Genomic DNA, 21,688 nt, shown 5'->3' with positions numbered 1-21,688 from the left:
AAAGGGGCCTACAACACACACCAGCCGACAAATATTAATATTTATTATATTTTATAGCTAACTTTTTTTTCTTTTCAAGATTGACAGGGGAGGGTCTGCCTCACCTGCCTCCCCTGACCGCACGTCACTGATGACAAGTAAACACAGATGTCCTGAAAGTTTTTAATTAAAACCTTGAATTATATACTTTATCCCACAAAAATAAGGAAATACAAACATTTCCCCCCAGGAGAAACAAAGAAAAATAGGTTTAATAAATGAGTAAAAAAAAAAAATTGTATTTGTATATTGTGTAAGCTTGCTACACTAGGGGAGTCTTTGTGCTGCTAGAGTCCTGTCCTGTAACTTAAAAATCATTTGAAATATGTAAATAGGGGTCATACCAGTTGACGTTTGATCAAGAGGGAAGAGAAGTGCAAAAGGTGGACGGGACTTATGGTCAAAAGCATGATGTCAGAGGCCATAAATCTTCTCTTCACAAATCACTTTGACAGGCGCTGCATCCTATATCTCTCTGAGGATCAAGGAGGTGAAGAAAGTAATATTACAACTGCTTCAAAATTACAATCAACAATTTAAATCTTTTCTGTTATTGGTTGTGTACAGGCCAAGTCTATCCTCCTGACTTGACACCTAGCTATTATCACCAGCCAGCTTTACAGTGTGCCTCAGCCACAGTTGTCCTTGGTGATAAAGAAACTAACACCTACCATTACTTGGACCTCCAAACAAATCTTTAGCACTGACTTTTAAACCAACAACCCTGAATCACCTTTGCCAAAGATTGAAACAGTAACTTTTGCACTGCAGATTTATTTTTTTAACTACTATAGTGTTAGGGAAACGCTCGACACAAGGGTGAGCGAGCGGAGAAAACAGCAGACCCAGGCAGCTGGCTTCGGTGCAAGCAAAGATTTATTTACAGTGTTTAAGTAGTGCATCAATATATACAAAGTGAAGTGGTGAATATAACCGGGTGTCGACCAGCAGTAGCAGGAGTTATGGTACGTGGAGTGATGATGGACCGGGCTGCAGGGGTAGGAATCACTCCTGGGCTGGTCGGGCAGGAGATCCGGTTGACTGAGGAGGTAATAGGAGAGATACAGTTAAATTGGAGACTGTGCATCGACCTGTGATGGTGGTGGCTGGTGGAGCTGAGGGTGCCAGGATCCAGAGGAGAGGTCCAAACGTAGAAGGAAGCAGTGAACACACAAACATACGTAGAATAACGGAATAAACAAGAAAGAGCGATAATCCTAGGGAGGTCTGACGACGTAGAAAGAACTAGCAGGGGAGTGATGGGTGAGCAGAGTATAAATGAGGAGTGAGACAAAACAGGTGCAGCTGATGAGTGTCAGAAAATCAGGGCAGGTGTGTCTAATCAAATAATCAGTGTGAGGGAGCTGACTAGGGCGAGAAAAGAGAAGAAAGGAAGGTGCAGCCGGGCAAACCTGACATGTAGTAGTTAATAATAGTCTTCAGCCACATTAGCAGCTCTGCAAGGCATAGCAATGTTTTGAGCTAAATGGTGACATCAACATGCTAATATGCACACAATGACAATGCAAGCATGTTGATATCTAGAAAATATGTTTATCAAACTCATTGTTCTATTGTACCGTAATTAACATGTAATAATTGCAAATTTGACTGGCGATCCATCACATAGTTATCTAGATTTGTCACTGCTGGCAGTAATAATAATGTCAGGGGATCACCAAAGTTAGAGGAGTTCATCCTCTGTGCAAAGTATTATGGCAATCCATATAGTAGGTGATTAAAATATTTCAGTTTAGATAAAACTGGTGGACTCAGTAACCAGCTGGCAATGCCATCCCTGGAACCATGTAGCTATGCAGTGTGTGAGAAAATTTGATTTGTGCAGCTTGCAGCTTTACGGGTTGTCTCTACTGGTTATACAACTCTGCTACTGCAATATAGACTAGAGGATATGTTATAAATTAACACTTTTCCACTTCCTGTTTCACCGAACTTCATATCATACCTGCATTACAGTATACAGTATTGTGTATTCTTATAAAAATAGCAATTAAAGATTTTGCTTGAACTTATTTTTTCAAGCAAAGGTTCTGATATGTACCATTATGTTTTTTTCTCTTTCTTTAAAGTAAATGATTATATCAGTGCTTGAAATGCCAACAGTGTGTTAGAACATACAAAGACTGCAATACTGTAAATAAACTGATGAAAATGTTTCTGTAAATGCACCTTGCTGTAGAAAGTATTTCTTTTAAAATGAATTACCCCCTTTCACAGCTGAGCTATAGATAGACCTTTTTGATATTGCAGGAAAAACAAAACTAATAACATTAATGATGGCTCTGTTCCATTTAAGCCATTCTCTGTAACAACCAGGCCACCCTGCAAGCTCTCTTTCCACACTGAAGGCTCTGGAAACACCTTCTGGCTTCAGGCTTTTGATGGGCTGTTTCTAATCCAGTCGATTATAAATACACCGTGTAGAATAAGGAAAAGAAGTGTATCAGGAGAAAACACCTGGCCCGGCTCTGTCCAAAGATACTGTAACAAAATCCACCTACTACCAGATCTTTAAATCTCACTAATTAACATGTTATGCCACTTTTTTTGTTACATTTGCACAGAGCCAGGCTAACTGTTTCCCCTGTTACCAGTCTTTGTGCTAAGCTAACATAAGCTAATTGGCTGCTGACAGTAATTACATATTTAAGTGGTACCTTCTGTATTTTCCAAAATGTAAAACTAACTCTTTCAGCAACCGAGAAAAACTTTAACATTACACCACTTTACAAATGCACCTGAGTGTCAAGGTTTTTACTGTTCTGTTTACTTTCACAGTCAAGCTAACATTTCTCTTTCTCTGTCAATCTCACTATTTTTCCTTTCAAGATGCTCCCATCCTTTTGTATTTTTTCATTTTGTTTTTGCTTGTTTATTAGTTTTGTTTTTTTTTTTTTTGTGATCAGAAGAATTTTCATCTCCGTCATTATTTTATGGTTCTGCAGCAAATTAATTTGGAAAAGTGAAATTCCATGAAAAAGTTCACCTTTGTTCTTCTATATTTTTTTCACAGCAAAATTTTTTTCATTATCAAGCATCATTGTTGGCTGCTCCGCTTTGTCTGCCAAATGTGACTGGCATGAAAATATTATATTCAAAAATTAACTGCAAATATTTGTCCATGATGGTTTGACCGCTTCTGCTTGTGTGGAGAGAGGTGGAGCATATTTAAAGCTAAAAAACACACACAGTTGGAACAGTGGTGGTGGTGATGTGAGCAGCACTTTGAGACATTCTTACTCAGCACTGATCATTAATTCATGATGCACATCTCAGATGAAAGCTACAATCAGAAACCTCAGCTTTACATTACTGAAAAAAACTACGTGGACAAAACAGATAGACGTGGAAAAAAAAGACAGCATACAAAAGAGAAAATATATGAAAGAAGAAAAGATATAACAGTTCATTTGGACCAGTGAGTGACTAAAAGAGAGATTTCCTGTTTTTTTTTTTTTTTTTGCTGTTTCTCAAAGCATCCACTTTTCCACATCTTGTCCTGTGATAGGAACATTCAATTCCTGCTTTACTCCTGTCTCATCTCTCCTCTCTGCACTCAAACTTTGAACTCGCCTGACCTCAATCCATATCTAAACACACTCAGAAAACTTTTTCATCTTAACAAGTCCACCAGCCTAAACCACTGGATAGGTTGTTCATCCCTACCTGTGGACACAACCCACAGCACACCTGCAGTGGGCGTACCGGGCCTTTGTCATAATGGTAACAGCAAGTAATAAGTGGACATGGTTTGGTTAGGTTTAGGACAATATTGTGGTTTGAGTTAAAATAGTATCCTAGTATTCTAACACCCTAGCTTTGGACTGGAAGCTGCAGTTTGTACAGTTTGTCGCAACCAGGCTTCTGAAGTTAATGCTGGCACCAGGAAACAGGACATGGTGGGAGGGGCAAAGAGGGGTTAGGCACTTCTTATGATGTCAGTTTGTTTTAAGTCTCACTAGACACTCTAGTGGCTGAAAATAAATTAGGTAGAACACCTAAAAGGTTAGACCGTGTTTGTCACGGTCACAGTAATAAACATAGTTAAGGTTGTGGAACAGTTATGAATTAAAGAAACAATACTCACCATCGGATTCACATGGGAACCAAACAGCAATCTCCCATGTCAGAATCCTGTTTGTGAACCATTCGCCCACCTCCTCCCAACACAGACTTTGTCGCTTTAGCTTATACATTACCTGACATCCTCCTTTGCTCTCTTCATATTTAGTCTGCTATGGCCACTAAAGGTCACCTAACAATAAAATGTAACTATGGGACATAACAAGCTGCTAGCACCTATGGGATCATTGTTTCAGGGAGGACAATATCCAACATTTTTATAAAAATGTTTTATTAGTTATATTTTTGTCCTCTTTCTTTGTAAGCCTGTCTCAATGTCATATTACAAATCACTATCAGTAGGTTTTGAGTAAACAGTTAGGCGAATTAAACAACAGTTTCACATAATATCCAGCTGTTAATACTATAGGCTTACGATTGAAACTTGATGAAAATGAATAAATCCCAGTCTCTTTTCCCCTCACTCCATCCTATGTCCCGCTCCCTCCTGCTGCCTCCATCATTCTGCTCCTCTCATCCTCCCCATTTTCACCCTTACTGTCACCACCCTCCACCCTTCCTCTATTGTATGTCTGGCTGTCTCTCTGTAATCCAGTGTGTCTTTTTGTGGCTGCATAGCATGTGGCTCAGCTGCACTTTGGCCCCTAATGGACCCAGTCGGTGGGGAGAATTGCCACCCTGCTGTCTCTATCCAGGTCAAGTGTGTGCACTATGTGTGTGTGTCGGTGTGTGCCTTTGTATTACTTACAAAGGTTATAATACAGTATGTCAGTGCTTTGTTCCTATAATGTATTACTTATATTATGGGGACCAAAACCTGTTAACACAGTCACATTGCGAGGACTCAGCCATCCTTGTGGGAACCAGCCTCTGGTACCCACAAGGATATCACTGAATTTTAGGGTGGAAACATTGGTTTAAGGTTAGGGTGAGGTTAGGGTGAGGTTGTCTGCTTGGTGCCTTGTGGATTGTATGCATTCTTTTTTGTTGGCATGTGAGCTTGCAGGCAGTGTCACATATATGTGTGCAAACATAAGTGCTCACATACAAGTGCAACAAGTATTAGATGTGTTTAATTTTCAGTTTTGGCTCACTTATCTTACATTAGCTTGGCACATTGTCGTGTTTGTGTAGCCTAATGGTACATTACTTTTGCACTTTCTTATACATTTGTTCATACATTTGTTTTGATGCAGATTTTTGGCATACACTGTGAATGCAGCACACCATTAATACACTTTTGTAATGCAACAATATGTTTCTACATAGTTTTTTATACAATGTGGCCTTTAATTCACTTTTGCCACCATTGTGTTATTATAGGGCAGCAGAAAAATAGCTATGAACAAAACACTGACATACTGTATTATAACCTTGGCATGATGAACTTGCTAGCAGCTATTTATTTATATATCCTGCAGGTATTGAGCAACATTAGTATTCATTTGTTTTCTGGCCACCAAATGCATGTAAGGAGTATGTATGAGTACTGTATGAGGTAGAATGTAGAACAATATCTGGCTCTTTAGCAGCTGTGTGCCTCAGTTTCGCTCTCCTCCTCCCTGTCCTCTCTGTCACTGTGCTGGACCATCGGGTGTCCCAAGACCTCTGTCTCTTCTGGCTGTGGGTGCTTGTTCAGAAGTTTGGGTCAGGATCCTCATCTTTCAGGAGTCCCAGCATCTTATTTCATCCTCTTACCCTCATTTTGTTTGTTTGTGCTTTCTTTCTAGTGTGTGTTTGTTTCCTTCCTCTATATGTGTAAATGATGTTTTGGTTTTCCCTCTCATGTATTTGTGTAGCCTGTCCTCTGACCCAGTCTTTGTCTAAAGGAGAGGTTGTGTGGCTTGGGTCTACTGGAGGCACCTGGAAGTTGGCTTGACCTCCAGGATCATGTTCCCATATATTTATACAATGTTCTTCATGCATGTTACAATATACAAATTTTGTCATCCTGATTGTCTAAACTACAGTAAATCTATTGCACCCCTGTCCATCCTTGAAGAGGGACCCCTCCTCTGTAGCACTTGATGATGTTTCTTTCATCCAACACCCCCATCCCACCCCCACCCCATTAAAGGTTTTGTTGGTGCTGTACATATTGTAAAGCCCCTTGAGGCAAATGTGTGATCTGTGATACTGGGGTTTACAAATGAAAACTGACTTGACTTGACTTGAATCCCACAGAGTAATGCTCTGTATTGTATAGATGTGAAAATTACCATTGCATGACTCAACAGCTGACAGCGATGGCACAGAAATGATGATCATTAATAAGTGTCCTAACTCTCAGTACTTGATAATACACAATTAATTGTGCCAAAGAATGGGCGAGCATTCATATAGAAGCTCAGTGTACAAGTTATGTGATGCTTAACTATAAAGTAGAGATTAGTGAATGAGTCAACAAGAAAGTGATTTCGAACAGAGAAGAGATAGAATTAGCATTTTAGAGCTTTTTGGCTAAAAACTGGCTGTTGCAGCCAAAACTGTATACAATATGTAAGAGGGAACAAAACTGTAAGGTTGCAGGATATAAAGCAATGTTTTTCTTTCAAATTGTACAGATCAGCATTTTGTGCACATCTTGCCCTTTTCAGGAAAAAAAACATTTTCTGCCTCAAGTTCACATGAAAACAAGTTGTGGCTGGCATACTGAATTCAAGAACTGAGGATACATTCAAATATTTAACAAGGGTTGCTTGTTTATGTATATCTGCGTGGGAAAGAGACACAGCGTATGTTCTCAGCTGCTTCTTATTGCTATAAACTGAGACTGTTTAGTAGATACAAACCCAATTACTATGACTCAGTAAAACCTTTTAATGTCACATTCAAATTATGCATATGCATGAGAGGGAGGAAGACAGAGCTTTGTGCACAGTGTCAGCTTTTACAGGCACAGGCTATCTGCACAGAAGGAGACAAGTGTTTTGTGAATGAAGACTGAACTAGTGTGGCACAATCAAACATTTTGTAACTGCCCATTCAGAGGGACTGGCGAAGATATTTTGTACATGCTGTCAGCTGTTTGCAAGGAGAGGCAACCTTTTGAAACTGAAGCTCAATCACTCTCTGTGGACTAGAGAGCCTGCTGTGTTGTTGTGATTGCCATTAAAACAGTGTAGCAACCTGTCCAAAACATCTGCATCGGTGAGACAGATGGGGGTGTCAGTGCACGTATGTGCGTTGAAACTGATGTTTTGTGTGCATCTGTGTGTCTGAGGGTGTGCTGGGGGGATGGAGAGGGGAGTCTTGTCAGTGTTGTCCCACACAAAGAAGATAAAACTACTAATGGCCTGGGCTTTGTCTAATGGAACGCTGTTGCATGTGTGTGTGTGTGTGCATGCGTGTGTGTGGCATATGCATGTGTGTGTATGTGCACACATCAACAAAGTTGCCTTCAAACATCTCTTATTCATGACTGCATTACGACCTTCAGGCCTAGTCTTTCTGTCTTGCTATTTACAGCTCCCTCGCTTTGCCTGTACGTGTGACCATCCACTCACATGCACGTACTGTTACCAGGCTGCAGAACTGCATGGATAAACCCATGTGTGGTGGTGATAAAAGATCCACTCTCTACCATCCTCAGCGTCCAGCAGTGTCTCTCTCCCCTGCGCCTCATCCCAAATATATCACACCATATCACATTGCTGTGAAATTTATCAGAGGTTAATTTTTCTGTTGATATCCTGACTTTTTTCACACTCTAAAAGTATCGTTGTCCTGAGCCAAGGTCGTGAAACATTCAGTACAACAAGGGACAAATTTAACCGTATAAAACAAATTATGAATTTAAAATGTATTATTTTAGTCAGTACATTTACTAAACTGCTGTATTTAGGTACAGACACTGTTTTTTTTTAGTTCATTTTAGAAAGAAATATTATACTTTGTACTCAGCTGTACTGTATTTATCTGGAAGCTATATATAGATACTAGTTATTTTTCAGACTAATATTTTACATTAAAAACCCGTATGATAATCTTATAAATAAAAGGATTTCCCAACCACAGAAAGGCTTAAGCAGCCCTACACTACAGGATAATTAGCCTGATTTAGGGCCTGATTTGCCCTTCCTGAAAATCAAAGGGGCGTTCCCCTATATAACGCAATCTCAGGCCAAATGATCCTGAAATGTGAGGTGTTGAAAGACCTAATTGTTATGCCTTTGACAGGATCGGAGGGCCCCTGATCTTGAATCACAAGTATCAAGCATGTTTGATATTTACAACTTGAAATCCTGTATTATGGCAACAGAGACTGAATCTTGACCAGACATCCGCAACAGCCATTGACAGCAAGCTGGCTGGGAAGTGTCACAACCACCTGTAGCATTTGTTTGCACAAGCCTCCTTATTTCTTTATTTGCAACTCACCTCCAACTTGTGCTGCAAAATGTGTAAGCTGGGTTGATATCATCTACTCAGCCAAGACTTCATGCACAATTTTTTTCTTCTCTTTTTTTTTTCTCTGTGCAAAACATAGCACACACAAAGCGCTACTGCTTTTTTCTCACATCCTCTGGTCATAGTGCAGCAGCAGGAGGTAAAATATATCCACAAAACTACATGCAGTTGAAAAATCCTGCTTTTACAATGGCACCGGTAGATGTCAGGCAAGCTCGCATAAACCTGCACAGCCTGGAGATTATGATGATTTAAGGAAATCTGTGAACTACTCCATAAGTCTTTACATAGTTTGAAAAAACATCTCGCTAGCAAGAGTTCGCAAGACTTGTATAAACCGAGTTACTTCTGCATAGAGGTATGATAACATAGGTACACCTCATTTTTTTGAGCTTTCAGTCAGGTTTAAGATGATAAGTCATCATTGTAACATTGTAAATAAGGCAGAAAACACAGAAACGCACACCAATGAAATCTATCCGGGCAACATGAATGACCTGTCATTCAACAGTCAGTGCTGGACAAATGTTTGTGTGACTGGCAGCCAAGCTAATCAAACAGCTGATTGGATATTTCTCTGTACCGCAGCTCAGGACTGTAGTTATGGCTATTTTCTAAGGTTAGTTTCCACAAAGAATATATGAAATAGGTTATAACTTTGTTGGGGAGTAATCCCTGTGAATGTTAGCAATAGAGATAGCAGAATGTAGCCTATTTTACAAATAAATCAATTGTTAATATAGCTAACACTTACTGAATTAGTTAAGTTATGTTAGCCAAAGAAGCTAGCTAGTTGTGGCCCCTTGTTAGAGTAGGTTTCAGAGTTGTTAGCAGTTCAGCCAAAGAGACATTTCCCCTGACTTCTAAGATGATTTTAGTTTAATAACTTCTCTAGGCTGAAACAGGCAAAATGGTCCAATATCACAAAAAAATCTAATTGTTGAAAAGTTGACCTATTTGTGTAGTGGTTTTTTCTTCTTTTCTCCCTCATTAACCATCTCAGGACCATTCATATTTATCTTGTGGCACACTGTGGGGGCCAAACCTCTAGGTTGGGAACCATTGGCCTAAACCTCACTGAGTTAAAAAAGTATCCATTTGTGACTCAGTGTGTACACATATCCGTGTTGTTATATTAAATGTCCTGCACACCCACACTGGTGTTTTCAGTCACTGTGTCTGACTAGATTTCTGTTCAGGTTGAAGGTGGGTGACACTATATTGGGAATTATTTGAGTTCACTGGACCCCATGTATTAATAAGAATGATAAAGGTATTTGTCTGACCTTAACAAGCACAATCACATTCACACAGTCTGAACAGGAGGTTTTATAATCACCTGGTTTACTCTGAGTAGTCAGTGTCTTTATACAGTACATGAATCATGTTTAAATAGGAAAACCACAAGTGTTACTAATAACATCAACACTGGCTCTATGCAAATTCCCAGTAGATATCAACAGGGAGCCGGCATGTTTAACACTAGGATGCTAACACTCATGCAGCTAAATGGAATTTAGTTCTCATTCATTAAATTACTTAAACCTGTGATTTTCCTATTGTGAAAATACCTAGACCTATTACATTATCTGTTAGTTGTGGGAGGCACATCACTCAATACAACATTACATTTCAAGCATTTTTGTAAACAGTTCTGTTTTTGTATAACTTTTACCCTGTCATTTCTGATATATTTTTAAGAGACATCCAGTAGACTGGTAGTGTTTCAGCCCAGTGTTCTTACTACAACTAGATAAGCTACACCCTCTTCTGGTGAAAACCAGGCACCATAAAATGCAATTGAAAGGAATCTGTAATATGTACTGATTGTACCGTATACAGTATTTTCACCAAATAACATAATAAAATCTTAGGCCACGATTTACCTTAAGCTGGGTATTTTTGTATTCCTTTGTATCCTGTTAGTAATTTGTTCTGCCGGACAGCTCCACATACACATACACATGCTCACACCCATTTCTTTTGTCATGGTTTGTCATTCAGGGTGTAGGATTTTAAATAAAAATCATGTTTTGCCGTATGCTTGCACAGTTTAATCTATGTAAGTGATTTTTGTTTTAAAGCCGTTGTGTATAGCTGCACTTCAGAAATGAATTTGTCTTATGTTGACTCTCTGCCACCTTAAAGGTTACACTGCTAAAAACAGTGACCTCATTTGCTAATGCAGTAAGTGCATGAATTTATGTAGAAGGCAGCAAAAGATATAATAACACAGTCCTATAAATACTATGGGAGATATGAATCATAGTGTGACTTTCTGTTTAATATATGAATAATAATAATAATAATTTTTATGTGATGTGTGGTTCTCAGCAGACTACTAGTTTGAGTCTAAGAAAGCCTTAGCCAATTACATGGACATGCTGTCAGGGTTAACATACAGTGGCCTTGAACACACCTATGCACTGTAGATATAAAAACATTAAAAATGATTAATTGCAAAGTCTCCATTAGTGCAAGTTTTGATTTGTCATGCAAGCCTGGTGAGGTAGGTTGCACATGTAATGTCTACCCTAGTTAATTTCCTTTACAGTATAAGTGTGAATAACAGTGTTACAGAGTTATTTATATTAGTGACGTTAGTCCTTGTGTAGTTTAAGAGAGTAATATTTTCAATGCATTTACAGTGAAAATGGCAACATAGGTAACGTAACTGGTGGTATATTTTGTAAATGAGTGGCGATGTCAGTGCCCACACTAGCTTGCATGTGTGTGAAGTACTATATCATGCAGCATGATATAGTACCCATTGCCTCACAGCGAGAAGGTACTGGGTTCTGTGTAGAGTTTGCATGTTCTCCCCGTGCTTGCGTGGGTTCTCTCCGGCTTCCTCCCACAGTCCAAAGACATGCAGCTTAGGTTGATTGGTGTCTCTAAATTGCCCATAGGTGTGTGTGCGTGCGTGTGTGTGGTTGTTCGTCTCTGTGTTAGCCCTGCGATGGATTGGCGACCTGTCCAGGGTGTACCCCGCCTTCGCCCGATTGCCGGCTGGCATTGGCTCCAGCCCCCCGTGACCCCGTTCAGGGACTAAGCGGTAGAAAAAAAATGAATGATATAGTACTTCACACTTTAGCCAGTATCTCTCTTCATCACACCACTTTGCACGTGCGTCACCGTAAAACGTGATGGTGGCTGTCGCATGATCGTTCAGTCTCGGTAAGAACCAATAACAACGCAGCACCGGACAGAGCGTGTCAATTGCGAACAGCACCCTTTGCAGTTGGTTTGCGGAATTTACTGACAGCACTGAGCCCAATGCCAGCTCTACGAAATCTGTTGTGGGTAGTGTAGTCCGACAGCGAAGAAGCACGTTCTCATGTATGAAACAGTGGTACGCGTCTTACTACAAGTCCCAGAAAACATTGCGAAAGTGAGTTGTGTGTATGTGAAGCGGACGTGAAGAGAGGAAGCTTTAGGAATTCGTATGCTGAGTTGGAGCTGCGTTGTTGCTAAAATAATGGTACGTCTACAAACTAAAATCAGTGATTTTTGAAAACAGTTGTCTTACCGATTACAGAATAACGTAGACTCTCCGTTAGTGGTTAGCAGAGTTAGCCAAAGACTGTTAGCGGCAGCGACTGCTGCTAGAAAATATAATGTTAACATTCGCTAACTAAAGCTAACTATCAATCCACTTTAACATGCTAACCTAACTATCGCAGTTTCAAATTGTTTTTAATTTGAAAGGAAGTGCATTATAGGTCGTCGTTGTTAGTAGATAGCATGTGTATAACTGTTACAATTTGTGCGTTTGAACTGATTTCAATAGCTAGCTGTCAGTATTCAACTTTAATCGGTTGTGTGCGGTGTGTTCCGCCCCCTTTACGGGAATCTATGGGCTTGTGAAAACATTGGCTGGAGCAGATTAGACGAGCTGGAGAGTTTCACTGGTAGATTCTGCAGCCTCTTAAGCATATGAGCTGACAAGCCGCATACCATTCTGTTTACATCACTCTGTAGTTGTCCAGGTCAATGGTTTTTGGCTGTTACTTCCCCCCTTTTCCCTTTGTCTCTGTTGCTCCCTCCCTCTCTGGCTCTTTGCTTTCCTCTGCTTTTTACTGTGTACTTTTAATAGGGTCAAGCTAAACTGCAACATACTGAAAACGTTAGGACAGGTTTTTAGCCCGGTAAATTACCGAGTGAATGACTGACTGGACTTTGGACTTTCTGTATTCAGCCATTGCTAACTTTACTTGAGTCTTATTTTCTGTACTAAACTACAAAATCATTCCACTTAAACATATTTAACCATTAAACAGTATCATTGCTGTAACGATTTCTGTGGAATCATTAGGTTTGATTCTCTTATTGTGCCTGAGATCGAATATCCATTCATCAACAGTAATTCCACTATACTGTACAAGCTCTATAATGCACATATTTGTCAATTCATGGCATCTCATCTTAGGTAGCTTTAAGCAGCACTGTAGCCACTAGTCTACAATTTAATAAAAAAGTTTTCTGCTTCTGAAATAAATGTGATAATTTTTGTTAGACTAGGGTATTATGCTACACAAAAGTCACAGCTTGGTATCTACCTCAGTTTTGAAGTCACGGTTCTGTTCAAAGTACAAGTCATAAAATTGCTTGTCATTTATTCAGAGTTTTTGTAAACAGTTTATATTTTTAAATACATTTTAAATGAAACAAAATATATGTTAATAAAGCAGAATTTAAAAAGGAATACCGCTGCAGTGTTTTTTCTTGCAGCAGTGATATTCACATTCATGTGGTGCCTTTTCAAATGAGTTGACAAGTTTTAACGTGTTACCACAAACATACCCAGACACCACTGAACAAACATATTATGTGGCAGACTGGAGCACCATTAACAATGAACAAATAAGGCATCTTATCCACTTGTTTTTGTTGTTGTATCTTACTTGGAAGATGAAGTGTTCCCAAACAGGAGACTTTAATAGTAAGGGTGGGTCTTCTAGCTCTGGCTTCTCATTTGCATGTTTGCTAGCCAGGGGCTTGGCTAAGCTAAGCATGCTGCATTCTGGTCCACTACTTATGTTCATGTGGAAAAGTGGATTTGAAAAAATGTTCAGCATGCAAAACAAGTATACTGCTAAGTACTGATAGTGAATGTATTTGGTGCAAATCTGCACTGCACCAAAAGTTCTGTACTGAAGTGGTTCCCTACAAATACATGTACCCCTACAACCTGAATCTGTATGCATTTTGAGGTGCTGAATCCAAATATGACCTTTTACAAGAGCTGATTATTGAATTTGATAGATTCAATTTAGTATATTCAGCCATTTACATTTTATGCTGTGTCTGTTTTTCTGTTTCTGTTAAAATATAAAAGCATCTTATGCTTGACATTATGTATTTATTATGTTTTCTGCCACAGTCTGGCAGCATGGCTTGAAGCACATGTATAATGCACTGCTTTCTTCTTCACCTCGTCACTCCTTGTGGGCACTTTTTCTTCTGCCCAGACCTAGCGGTCCAGCTGGCTGCTGCTGTTTCCTCGTGTATGTGTGTGTGCTTTGGGTTATGAACAGTGGGAAGACGCATCGCTACAACCGATATTCCGGAGCAGCAGCAGCTGGCACAGCAGTCATCCCCAGCGGCCCCTCCACGCCTCCGGCTGACTCCAGCAGTGGGGTGAGAGACAGTAGTGTGGCTTTGAGAGAAGTGAAGTAAATACCCAGACTATACTCATGTTCTGTGCTGTATCCCTATTGTAATTTTTATTTTTGTTAAGAATAGTACATCTTAAGCTTAACCGCATACTGTTTCTTCACCCATCCATTCACTCACCCCTCCTTTTTTCATTTTAGAGCAGGATGGAGGCCTCGTTTGGACCTACCTTCTCAGCCGTGGCTGCAGGAGCTAAAGGTGACACACATAGTAATCTTGTCATTTCTAAAGGCTTCTGATTGTTTTTTGATTTCGCTTGATAATCACTGAATTACTTTGTTACTAATTTATCAGTATTATGTCTTTTTTTTTTTTTTTTTGAAATTGCCCTCATGTTATCAGCAGAAGGGTCCAGCACTTACAAGCAGCACAGAAGAACTCCCTCCTCCTCCAGCACTCTAACTTACTCTCCTCGTGATGATGACGATGGAATGGTAAATACACAAACATTTATACATTTTTCTAGCCAGAGCACATCAAATTTAAAAGTCTAAGATTATCTGCTTTCCAAAGCAGATAATATTTGAGGAGTTAAGGGTAAAAATACATCTGGAATGTATCTCTGTTGTGCAACTTCTGTACAAGATCCCACACATCTGGATGTACTGTACTAGGCTGTTACCTCTTCTCTCCCCTGTTCTCTTAGCCTCCCATTGGTACTCCACGGAGGTCAGATTCAGCCATATCAGTCCGATCTCTCCACTCTGAGTCCAACATGTCCCTGCGCTCCACTTTTTCACTGCATGAAGAGGAGGAGGACACGGTACAACATCCAACACAAACATACAGTATACTACATGTACAGCAGCAAACAAAAACATATATGCTAAGAAGCCCTTAAACATTTAAAAGCACAGTTATAAGATTGTTTTGGAACTGAAGCCTCACCACAAAATGAGTGAACTGTGTGTGCTTGTGTGTAGGAGCCCCAGGTGTTTGCTGAGCAGCCGTCAGTAAAACTGTGCTGTCAGCTTTGCTGTAACGTCTTCAAAGACCCTGTCATCACCACATGTGGGGTAAGTTTATTTTTGTCCTTTACACTCTATCCTCCTTCTGCCCACCATCTGTAAAAAGGTTGAGGTTTGTTTTTTGAGATTTTCATCACAGTTGCATACATGCACAGGGTTTTCTTCAGCAAACCTGCTTATGACCCTTCTCCCAAACGGACTCATAGCTTAGCAACCGTAACTAGGCACGGTACTGTCGTGCTTTGGGTTTCTTTACATGCCTGAATGATATGCATCGGACTGTAGAAACAGAGATGCTCTAATTTTGATGAGTTTGCAGGGTGTTGTCTTTTCCCCCTTAACTTTCTTTACTCTATAAGAGCAAAAATGTTAGTAATGTTTTAAATGCTGTGTTTGTCTGATCTAATTGAAGCTACAAACGTTAGCAGATCTGGCTAACTAACTTACTGCCTCCTGTAGAAACTCAGTATTACTACCGGTAGTTCTTTTGTGAGTTTTTTGGTTACATTTAAAAGAACCTCATCATGATGGCACATTCACTGTGTATTTGCCCACCATGTGAAAGCCAGTTCTGGATTCTCTTATATCAACTGCAATACAAGAAGCAGTGCTGTTTCTTTATTTCTGTTTTTACATACTTGGATCATAAACTGTTGAGAATGTCTGCTTCTTGCCTGGGATGTTCAGCCTCAGTCTTTCAACACCATATCATGTATTTGACCTTCAAGTACATATTTAAGAACTCTCAGGGCTGTCAATTCAAAAATGAGTCTGCTTGAAACATGAAAATCTCCCCCAGAAAGAAAAGTTTCAGCAAGATCTTGACACTAATGTTAGCTCAGTTAGCTTGCTGGCTAGCTACCTCTATAAAATCTGGTAAGTTGCCATTTCTATAAACAAACTGAACAGTTGCTGGCTAGAAATGAGCTACTTTTGTCTGCCTCTATTCTCAAGTACTCATTATTTTTGAATATTGTTGTGACTTATGAGTGATAAATCTGCTGCTGTTATCATTATAAACTACATATGTGTTGGATAAGAATACCAAGCTTGACTGACATAGCATTAGTAACAGGGGGTGGGAGGGTGGGGGGCCAATGGTCAGTTTCTCAGTATGATAAAAAGAAAAATGTTGGAAGTGGACTAAAACTTCACCACACCTGTTTTTTTTTCCTCTTTCCTCAGCACACTTTCTGCAGACGATGTGCCTTGACTTCAGGTGAGATTTAAGTGAATTGGTGAGAGTAACAGAACTACATCTAGTGCTGGGTATTGAACTTGGATAGTTTTATGGCATCACTCAAATAACTTCAATACCATCTGGTATTGTAAAATGTCTCTATTTTTATTTAATGATGTTAATATTAACTGAACTTAAGGTTGTGGCAAATTTATATTAAGTTTATTTTATATATTACAAAACTGCTTTGAGTGTGTAAATGTCATATTAAAAAAAAGCATAGTTTAGGTTCCGGTATTAAGGTCAAGGTATCGGTGCTGGTATCAAAAATTTTGGAATGACACCCAGTCCCACCTACATCATGGTGGATATTTGTCCTTTCAGTCACAAGTGCACCAATAACTTTAATAATGGCTATATTTCTTCTAAATGTGCCACCACCAGGACTAGAATTTAAAGTCTTATAGCCTTATTTTCATGTTTGTACTCCTCACAGACAAGTGCCCAGTGGATGCGGCTAAGCTAACGGTTGTGGTGAACAACATCGCTGTAGCTGAGCAGATCGGAGAGCTTTTCATCCACTGTAAATATGGCTGCAGGGCCACAGTCAGTGGTGCAGGTGGAGCTGCAGCCTCCAATGCCACAGTAGCTGGGAAACCTGGAGCGTATGAGGTGGACCCACTCGGCTGTCCGTTCACTATCAAACTGTCCACACGCAAGTAAGGACTAAACATTTGATTGGATGTTTGCTTTTCAGCGATTGTTAACAAATGTAATATGACACATTATCAAGAAGCAACGCATTTGAAAGCTGTTACAGACTATTCTTTCCTTTAATCATCCCAATGCTCTGTATTTATGCAGAGAACACGAGGCCACTTGTGACTACAGACCAGTCCGGTGTCCCAACAATCCCTCTTGTCCCCCACTGCTCACTATGAACCTGGAGGCTCATCTCAAAGAATGTGAGCACATCAAATGTCCACACTCCAAATATGGGTGAGTCCTAAAAACACACTTGTTATTAAATTATTGACTGCACCTTTCTTCATTTTTTGCCTCCACAAGGTGAGAGACATGTTTTCGGGTTGTCTGTCTGTACGTCCCTCTGAATGATTCTTCTGAACGCAATATATCAGGAATACCTTGAGAGAATTTCTTAAAATTTGGCACTAATGTCCACTTGGACTCAAGGTTGTTTGGTGGTTGAAGGTCAAAAGTCAGGGTCGTTGATCTCACATCTCCGCATTGCTGTGAATTTGACTGGTTGCCAGAGGCATAGAAGTGCAAAGTGGTGATTCTAGTTTTGTACTGTATATAAGATTAGTTTTTTGTGTGTGTTTAACACTTTTTCCATTTGTGCTGGTTATAAAGTAGGTTTCTTGTACTCTTGTATAACGCACTCATCTACTTTCCACTAAAGTGCTTCTCCTCTCCTTCCCTGACAGCTGTACATTCATTGGCAACCAGGACACATATGAGACACACCTGGAGGTGTGTAAATTTGAGGGGCTGAAGGAGTTTCTGCAACAGACTGATGACAGGTGAGAATACCTGAAGCTACTGATTGTAATACCACTTTAAGACATTATATAAATTATCCTCTGAAGAATAAAGTAGCCAAATATTTTTTTGACTCTATCCTTTATCCATCACAACAGTTCTCCAGCTCTTCAATGAAATTAAGCAATTATTGTCACTGATCTCTCTGTTTGTGACCCTTGACCACTGGTAGGTTTCATGAGATGCAGTTGACTCTGGCCCAGAAGGACCAAGATATTGCTTTCCTGCGCTCCATGTTGGGCAAACTGTCAGAGAAGTTGGATCAGCTAGAGAAGAACCTGGAGCTCAAATTTGGTGAGAGTTAGTAGAGAGACAAGTTCCTCAGTTTTACCTGCTTATTCAACCATACACTCTGGGGCTATGAGTACATTCTTATTTATAGCATTTACGGGCGTTTACACACTCAGACTAGGATGATAATTATGAGTTTACCTGACCTCTGTAACCTGCTCCTATTTTGCTAGAGGCTCTTGGCTACATTAGCTGCTTCTAGCATAAAATACTTGAATGTCTGATAGAACTTTTGGCAGTAAAGTTGCATTATGGGTAACATAGGTTTTAGGTTTTCACAAGGAAGAAAAAATGCATGGAATAAAAGAAGATACTTTTTATTAAACTGTCCACAGTGACAGTGTCATAAGAGTGCAGTGCTAAATTGTTGGCACTCTTTTAAGCCAAGGAAAGCTTTTCTTTGTAGACGAACAGAATTTTAAGTGTGGCAACAGCTCTGATTTAAAAGCTTGATTTGTGTGTTTGGAAGACCTAAAGATAGAGCTTATGTGTAGTATGAATACGATTGTGTGTCTGTCCTCAAATGGGAGAAGCATTGCAATGTTGCAACTTCTAAACAATGCAGATCAAATTCTCACAAACCTAAAAAGCATGCAGTTGTATGAATACCTCTGTTCATAGTTAAGATGTCTTTTGTTGCTGGAGCCTCATGTTAGCTCACCCAGTAAGTGTTGGCTTGGTACTCTGTATTGGCTGATACGCTGAAATTGGGCATTGTAGTAGAAGAGGCTGAGTTGGTCCTTCACTATTTGTTTTCAACAGATCATGTCTAACTTCTGCAAGAGTTTAAGACCATGGCTGCTGATGGGCAAATATTGACTGTAGGAGGTTTTTATGACTCTAAAGCCCCTTTTCCACTGGCTCGACTCGGCTCGACTCGACTTGACTGGTATCACTTCCATTGAGTTTTCATGCAAGCAGAGGCAATACCAAACAGTGACATTGGCCAGAGAAATTGCATCATCAACATGCGAGAGGCCCTGAAAAGAAAGCAAAATTATTTAATGCTAACTGGTACTGTTACTGTAATAACTTAAAAAAGCCACATACCAAGAATCAAGAATAGCATGCCTTCGATGTTCCCCATTGATACTCTGTTGGTTGCTGACGATGTCACGGCAGAGTAATGCGGTGTTGCTATGACAACCAGCGACACTGAGAGGGGACCATCTGCAGTGGAAAACAAGGCACCTGTTACCAAAAGCGAGTCGAGACGACTCTTGCATTACCAAGCGATGGAAAAGTGGCTTAATAGGCCAACTTTCTTTCTCTTTTTCTCAAAGTTTTTGTGCTTGTGTGTTTATTTCAGATGTGTTGGATGAGAACCAGAGTAAATTGAGCGAGGACCTGATGGAATTTCGTAGAGATGCCTCCATGCTTAACGTAAGTGTGTGTGCATCTTTCAGAGCGACAGAGACAAATGCATGCACAAGAATAAGCTACAGTTAGGAAGCCAGAATACAAGTTTGCAGGTTTGTGTGAGTGAACAGTGTTTGACTGTTAAATTAGTCAGGTTGTAAAATACTTAAAGATCATTTTCTGTGTCTTTGCAGGATGAGTTGTCCCATATCAATGCCAGACTCAACATGGGAATCCTGGGCTGTAAGTTTTTGTGGTTTAAAACATTTGGTGGCTCTGAATGCCTTCTCTGTCTGTTCCTTCTGTCTTCCTCTTCTCCCTTCCTCACCTACCTCTCTGTCTATTTTATCATAATTTCTTTTTTAGTTCCCACTGAAAAACAGATATCCAGTCTTACTTGTCTCTGTACCTATGTGTAGCGTATGACCCCCAGCAGATCTTCAAATGTAAGGGGACATTTGTTGGCCACCAGGGTCCCGTCTGGTGTCTGTGTGTCTACTCCACTGGAGACCTGCTCTTCTCTGGGTCCTCTGATAAGACTATTAAGGTAACATCAATGTGCACAGTCAAAGAAAATGAAAAATGCCATTAGCACGACATAAAAAAATACTTTATTTGATGACACCCACGTTTTGCATGGCCTTCAAACACAAAGAGGACTTCATGAATTGTACTTAAACTTCTACCCAGTACCTGCAGTAACATGTCCACATCAGTGCAACACACAGTTGTGTATATGTGTATTTTTTTATCTGCAGAGAAGCTAATACTGTTACTGTAAATTCTCCCAATTGAGGTATAATTTTATAAAAAGTTTTTAGCAGAATCTCCTCCTTATCAGGTATGGGACACCTGCACCACCTACAAGTGTCAGAAAACCCTCGAGGGTCATGATGGCATCGTACTGGCTCTGTGTATCCAGGGGTAACTAAATGCATATGTGCACATATACATGCATGCTGTGATCATGATTCCTGTCACCTATGGTTGAGCAGCTTTTTCCCATAGCATGACTCAATATGTTTTTTGTCTCCATAGAAACAGACTATACAGTGGCTCTGCAGACTGCACCATCATTGTAAGTAACCTTCAGTTTGCCGTTTCCTCTTTTTAAGAGAGAACATGCACAAATTAATTGTTTTTGTTGTTTTGCCGTTGTGTGTCTGGCATAGGTGTGGGACATTCAGACCCTGCAGAAGGTCAATACGATCCGTGCCCATGACAACCCTGTGTGTACACTGGTGTCCTCCCACAACATGTTGTTCAGCGGCTCCCTCAAGGCCATTAAGGTACAGTTATGTACATGTAGTGCTTTAGGTCAGCGTGGGTACTTTAAAATCAGCTTTAGTGTGTTTGGGAGAGAGATTAATGCACAGGCCAAAATCTCTATCAGATTTACTGCACCATGCAGGTGACTAGCATAGGTATAGGACTAGAGCTGATTGCACTGGGAAACTGCAAAGCTCTCAAGTCCAGCAATTTCAGTTTTGTGTGTGTTTAACATTAAATTTAGTAGCTTGCTTTTTAAATTTCAGACAGGAAAGCCTTAAATTTTAAGATACTGCTGGATTTACTGAGTTAACCTGGCATGTACATATACTGTATCATCAACACAATAATGAAAATGTACCCCAGGACAAGACCCAAATCCTCCTAAATCAATACCAGTCTGCTCTTATAGGCAGCTGCCTCCTTATACAGGTGCAGCTCAATAAATTGGAATATCGTGGGAAAGTCCATTTATTTCAATAATTCAACTCAAATAGTGAAACTCGTATCTTATATAAATTCAGTACACACAGACTGAAGTAGTTTAAGCTGTTGGGTCTTTTAATTGTGATGATTTTGCTCACATTTAACAAAAACCCACCAATTCACTATCTCAATAAATTAGAATATGGTGACATGCCACTCAGCTAGTCAACTCAAAACACCTGCAAAGGTGTCCTGAGCCTTCAAAATGGTCACTCAGTTTGATTCACTGGGCTACACAATCATGGGGAAGACGGCTGGTCTGACAGTTGTCCAGAAGTCAATCATTGACACCCTTCACAAGGAGGGTAAGCCACAAACATTCATTGCCAAAGAAGCTGGCTGT

General features: G+C 39.9%; 1 protein-coding gene across 1 annotated transcript in view; it reads left to right on the top strand.

The window, feature by feature from the left end:
- The first annotated feature begins 11,919 nt into the window (after window positions 1-11,919).
- The window catches only part of traf7 (TNF receptor-associated factor 7), a 22,026-nt gene continuing 12,257 nt past the window's right edge, over window positions 11,920-21,688 (top strand). The window contains exons 1-17 of the mRNA XM_020613257.1: window positions 11,920-12,034; window positions 14,025-14,193; window positions 14,370-14,427; window positions 14,572-14,663; window positions 14,876-14,992; window positions 15,153-15,245; window positions 16,383-16,416; window positions 16,874-17,096; window positions 17,242-17,376; window positions 17,826-17,921; window positions 18,113-18,234; window positions 19,541-19,614; window positions 19,785-19,833; window positions 20,010-20,137; window positions 20,432-20,514; window positions 20,629-20,668; window positions 20,763-20,879. Of these exons, the coding sequence (XP_020468913.1) occupies window positions 14,083-14,193; window positions 14,370-14,427; window positions 14,572-14,663; window positions 14,876-14,992; window positions 15,153-15,245; window positions 16,383-16,416; window positions 16,874-17,096; window positions 17,242-17,376; window positions 17,826-17,921; window positions 18,113-18,234; window positions 19,541-19,614; window positions 19,785-19,833; window positions 20,010-20,137; window positions 20,432-20,514; window positions 20,629-20,668; window positions 20,763-20,879 (1,572 nt within the window). The 5' untranslated portion in view covers window positions 11,920-12,034; window positions 14,025-14,082. The remainder of the gene's footprint in view (window positions 12,035-14,024; window positions 14,194-14,369; window positions 14,428-14,571; window positions 14,664-14,875; window positions 14,993-15,152; window positions 15,246-16,382; window positions 16,417-16,873; window positions 17,097-17,241; window positions 17,377-17,825; window positions 17,922-18,112; window positions 18,235-19,540; window positions 19,615-19,784; window positions 19,834-20,009; window positions 20,138-20,431; window positions 20,515-20,628; window positions 20,669-20,762; window positions 20,880-21,688) is intronic.

The sequence above is a fragment of the Monopterus albus genome, unplaced genomic scaffold (assembly GCF_001952655.1).
Source record: "Monopterus albus unplaced genomic scaffold, M_albus_1.0 scaffold131.1, whole genome shotgun sequence".
Lineage (NCBI taxonomy): Eukaryota > Metazoa > Chordata > Actinopteri > Synbranchiformes > Synbranchidae > Monopterus > Monopterus albus.
This window is presented reverse-complemented; position numbering and strand designations above follow the sequence as displayed.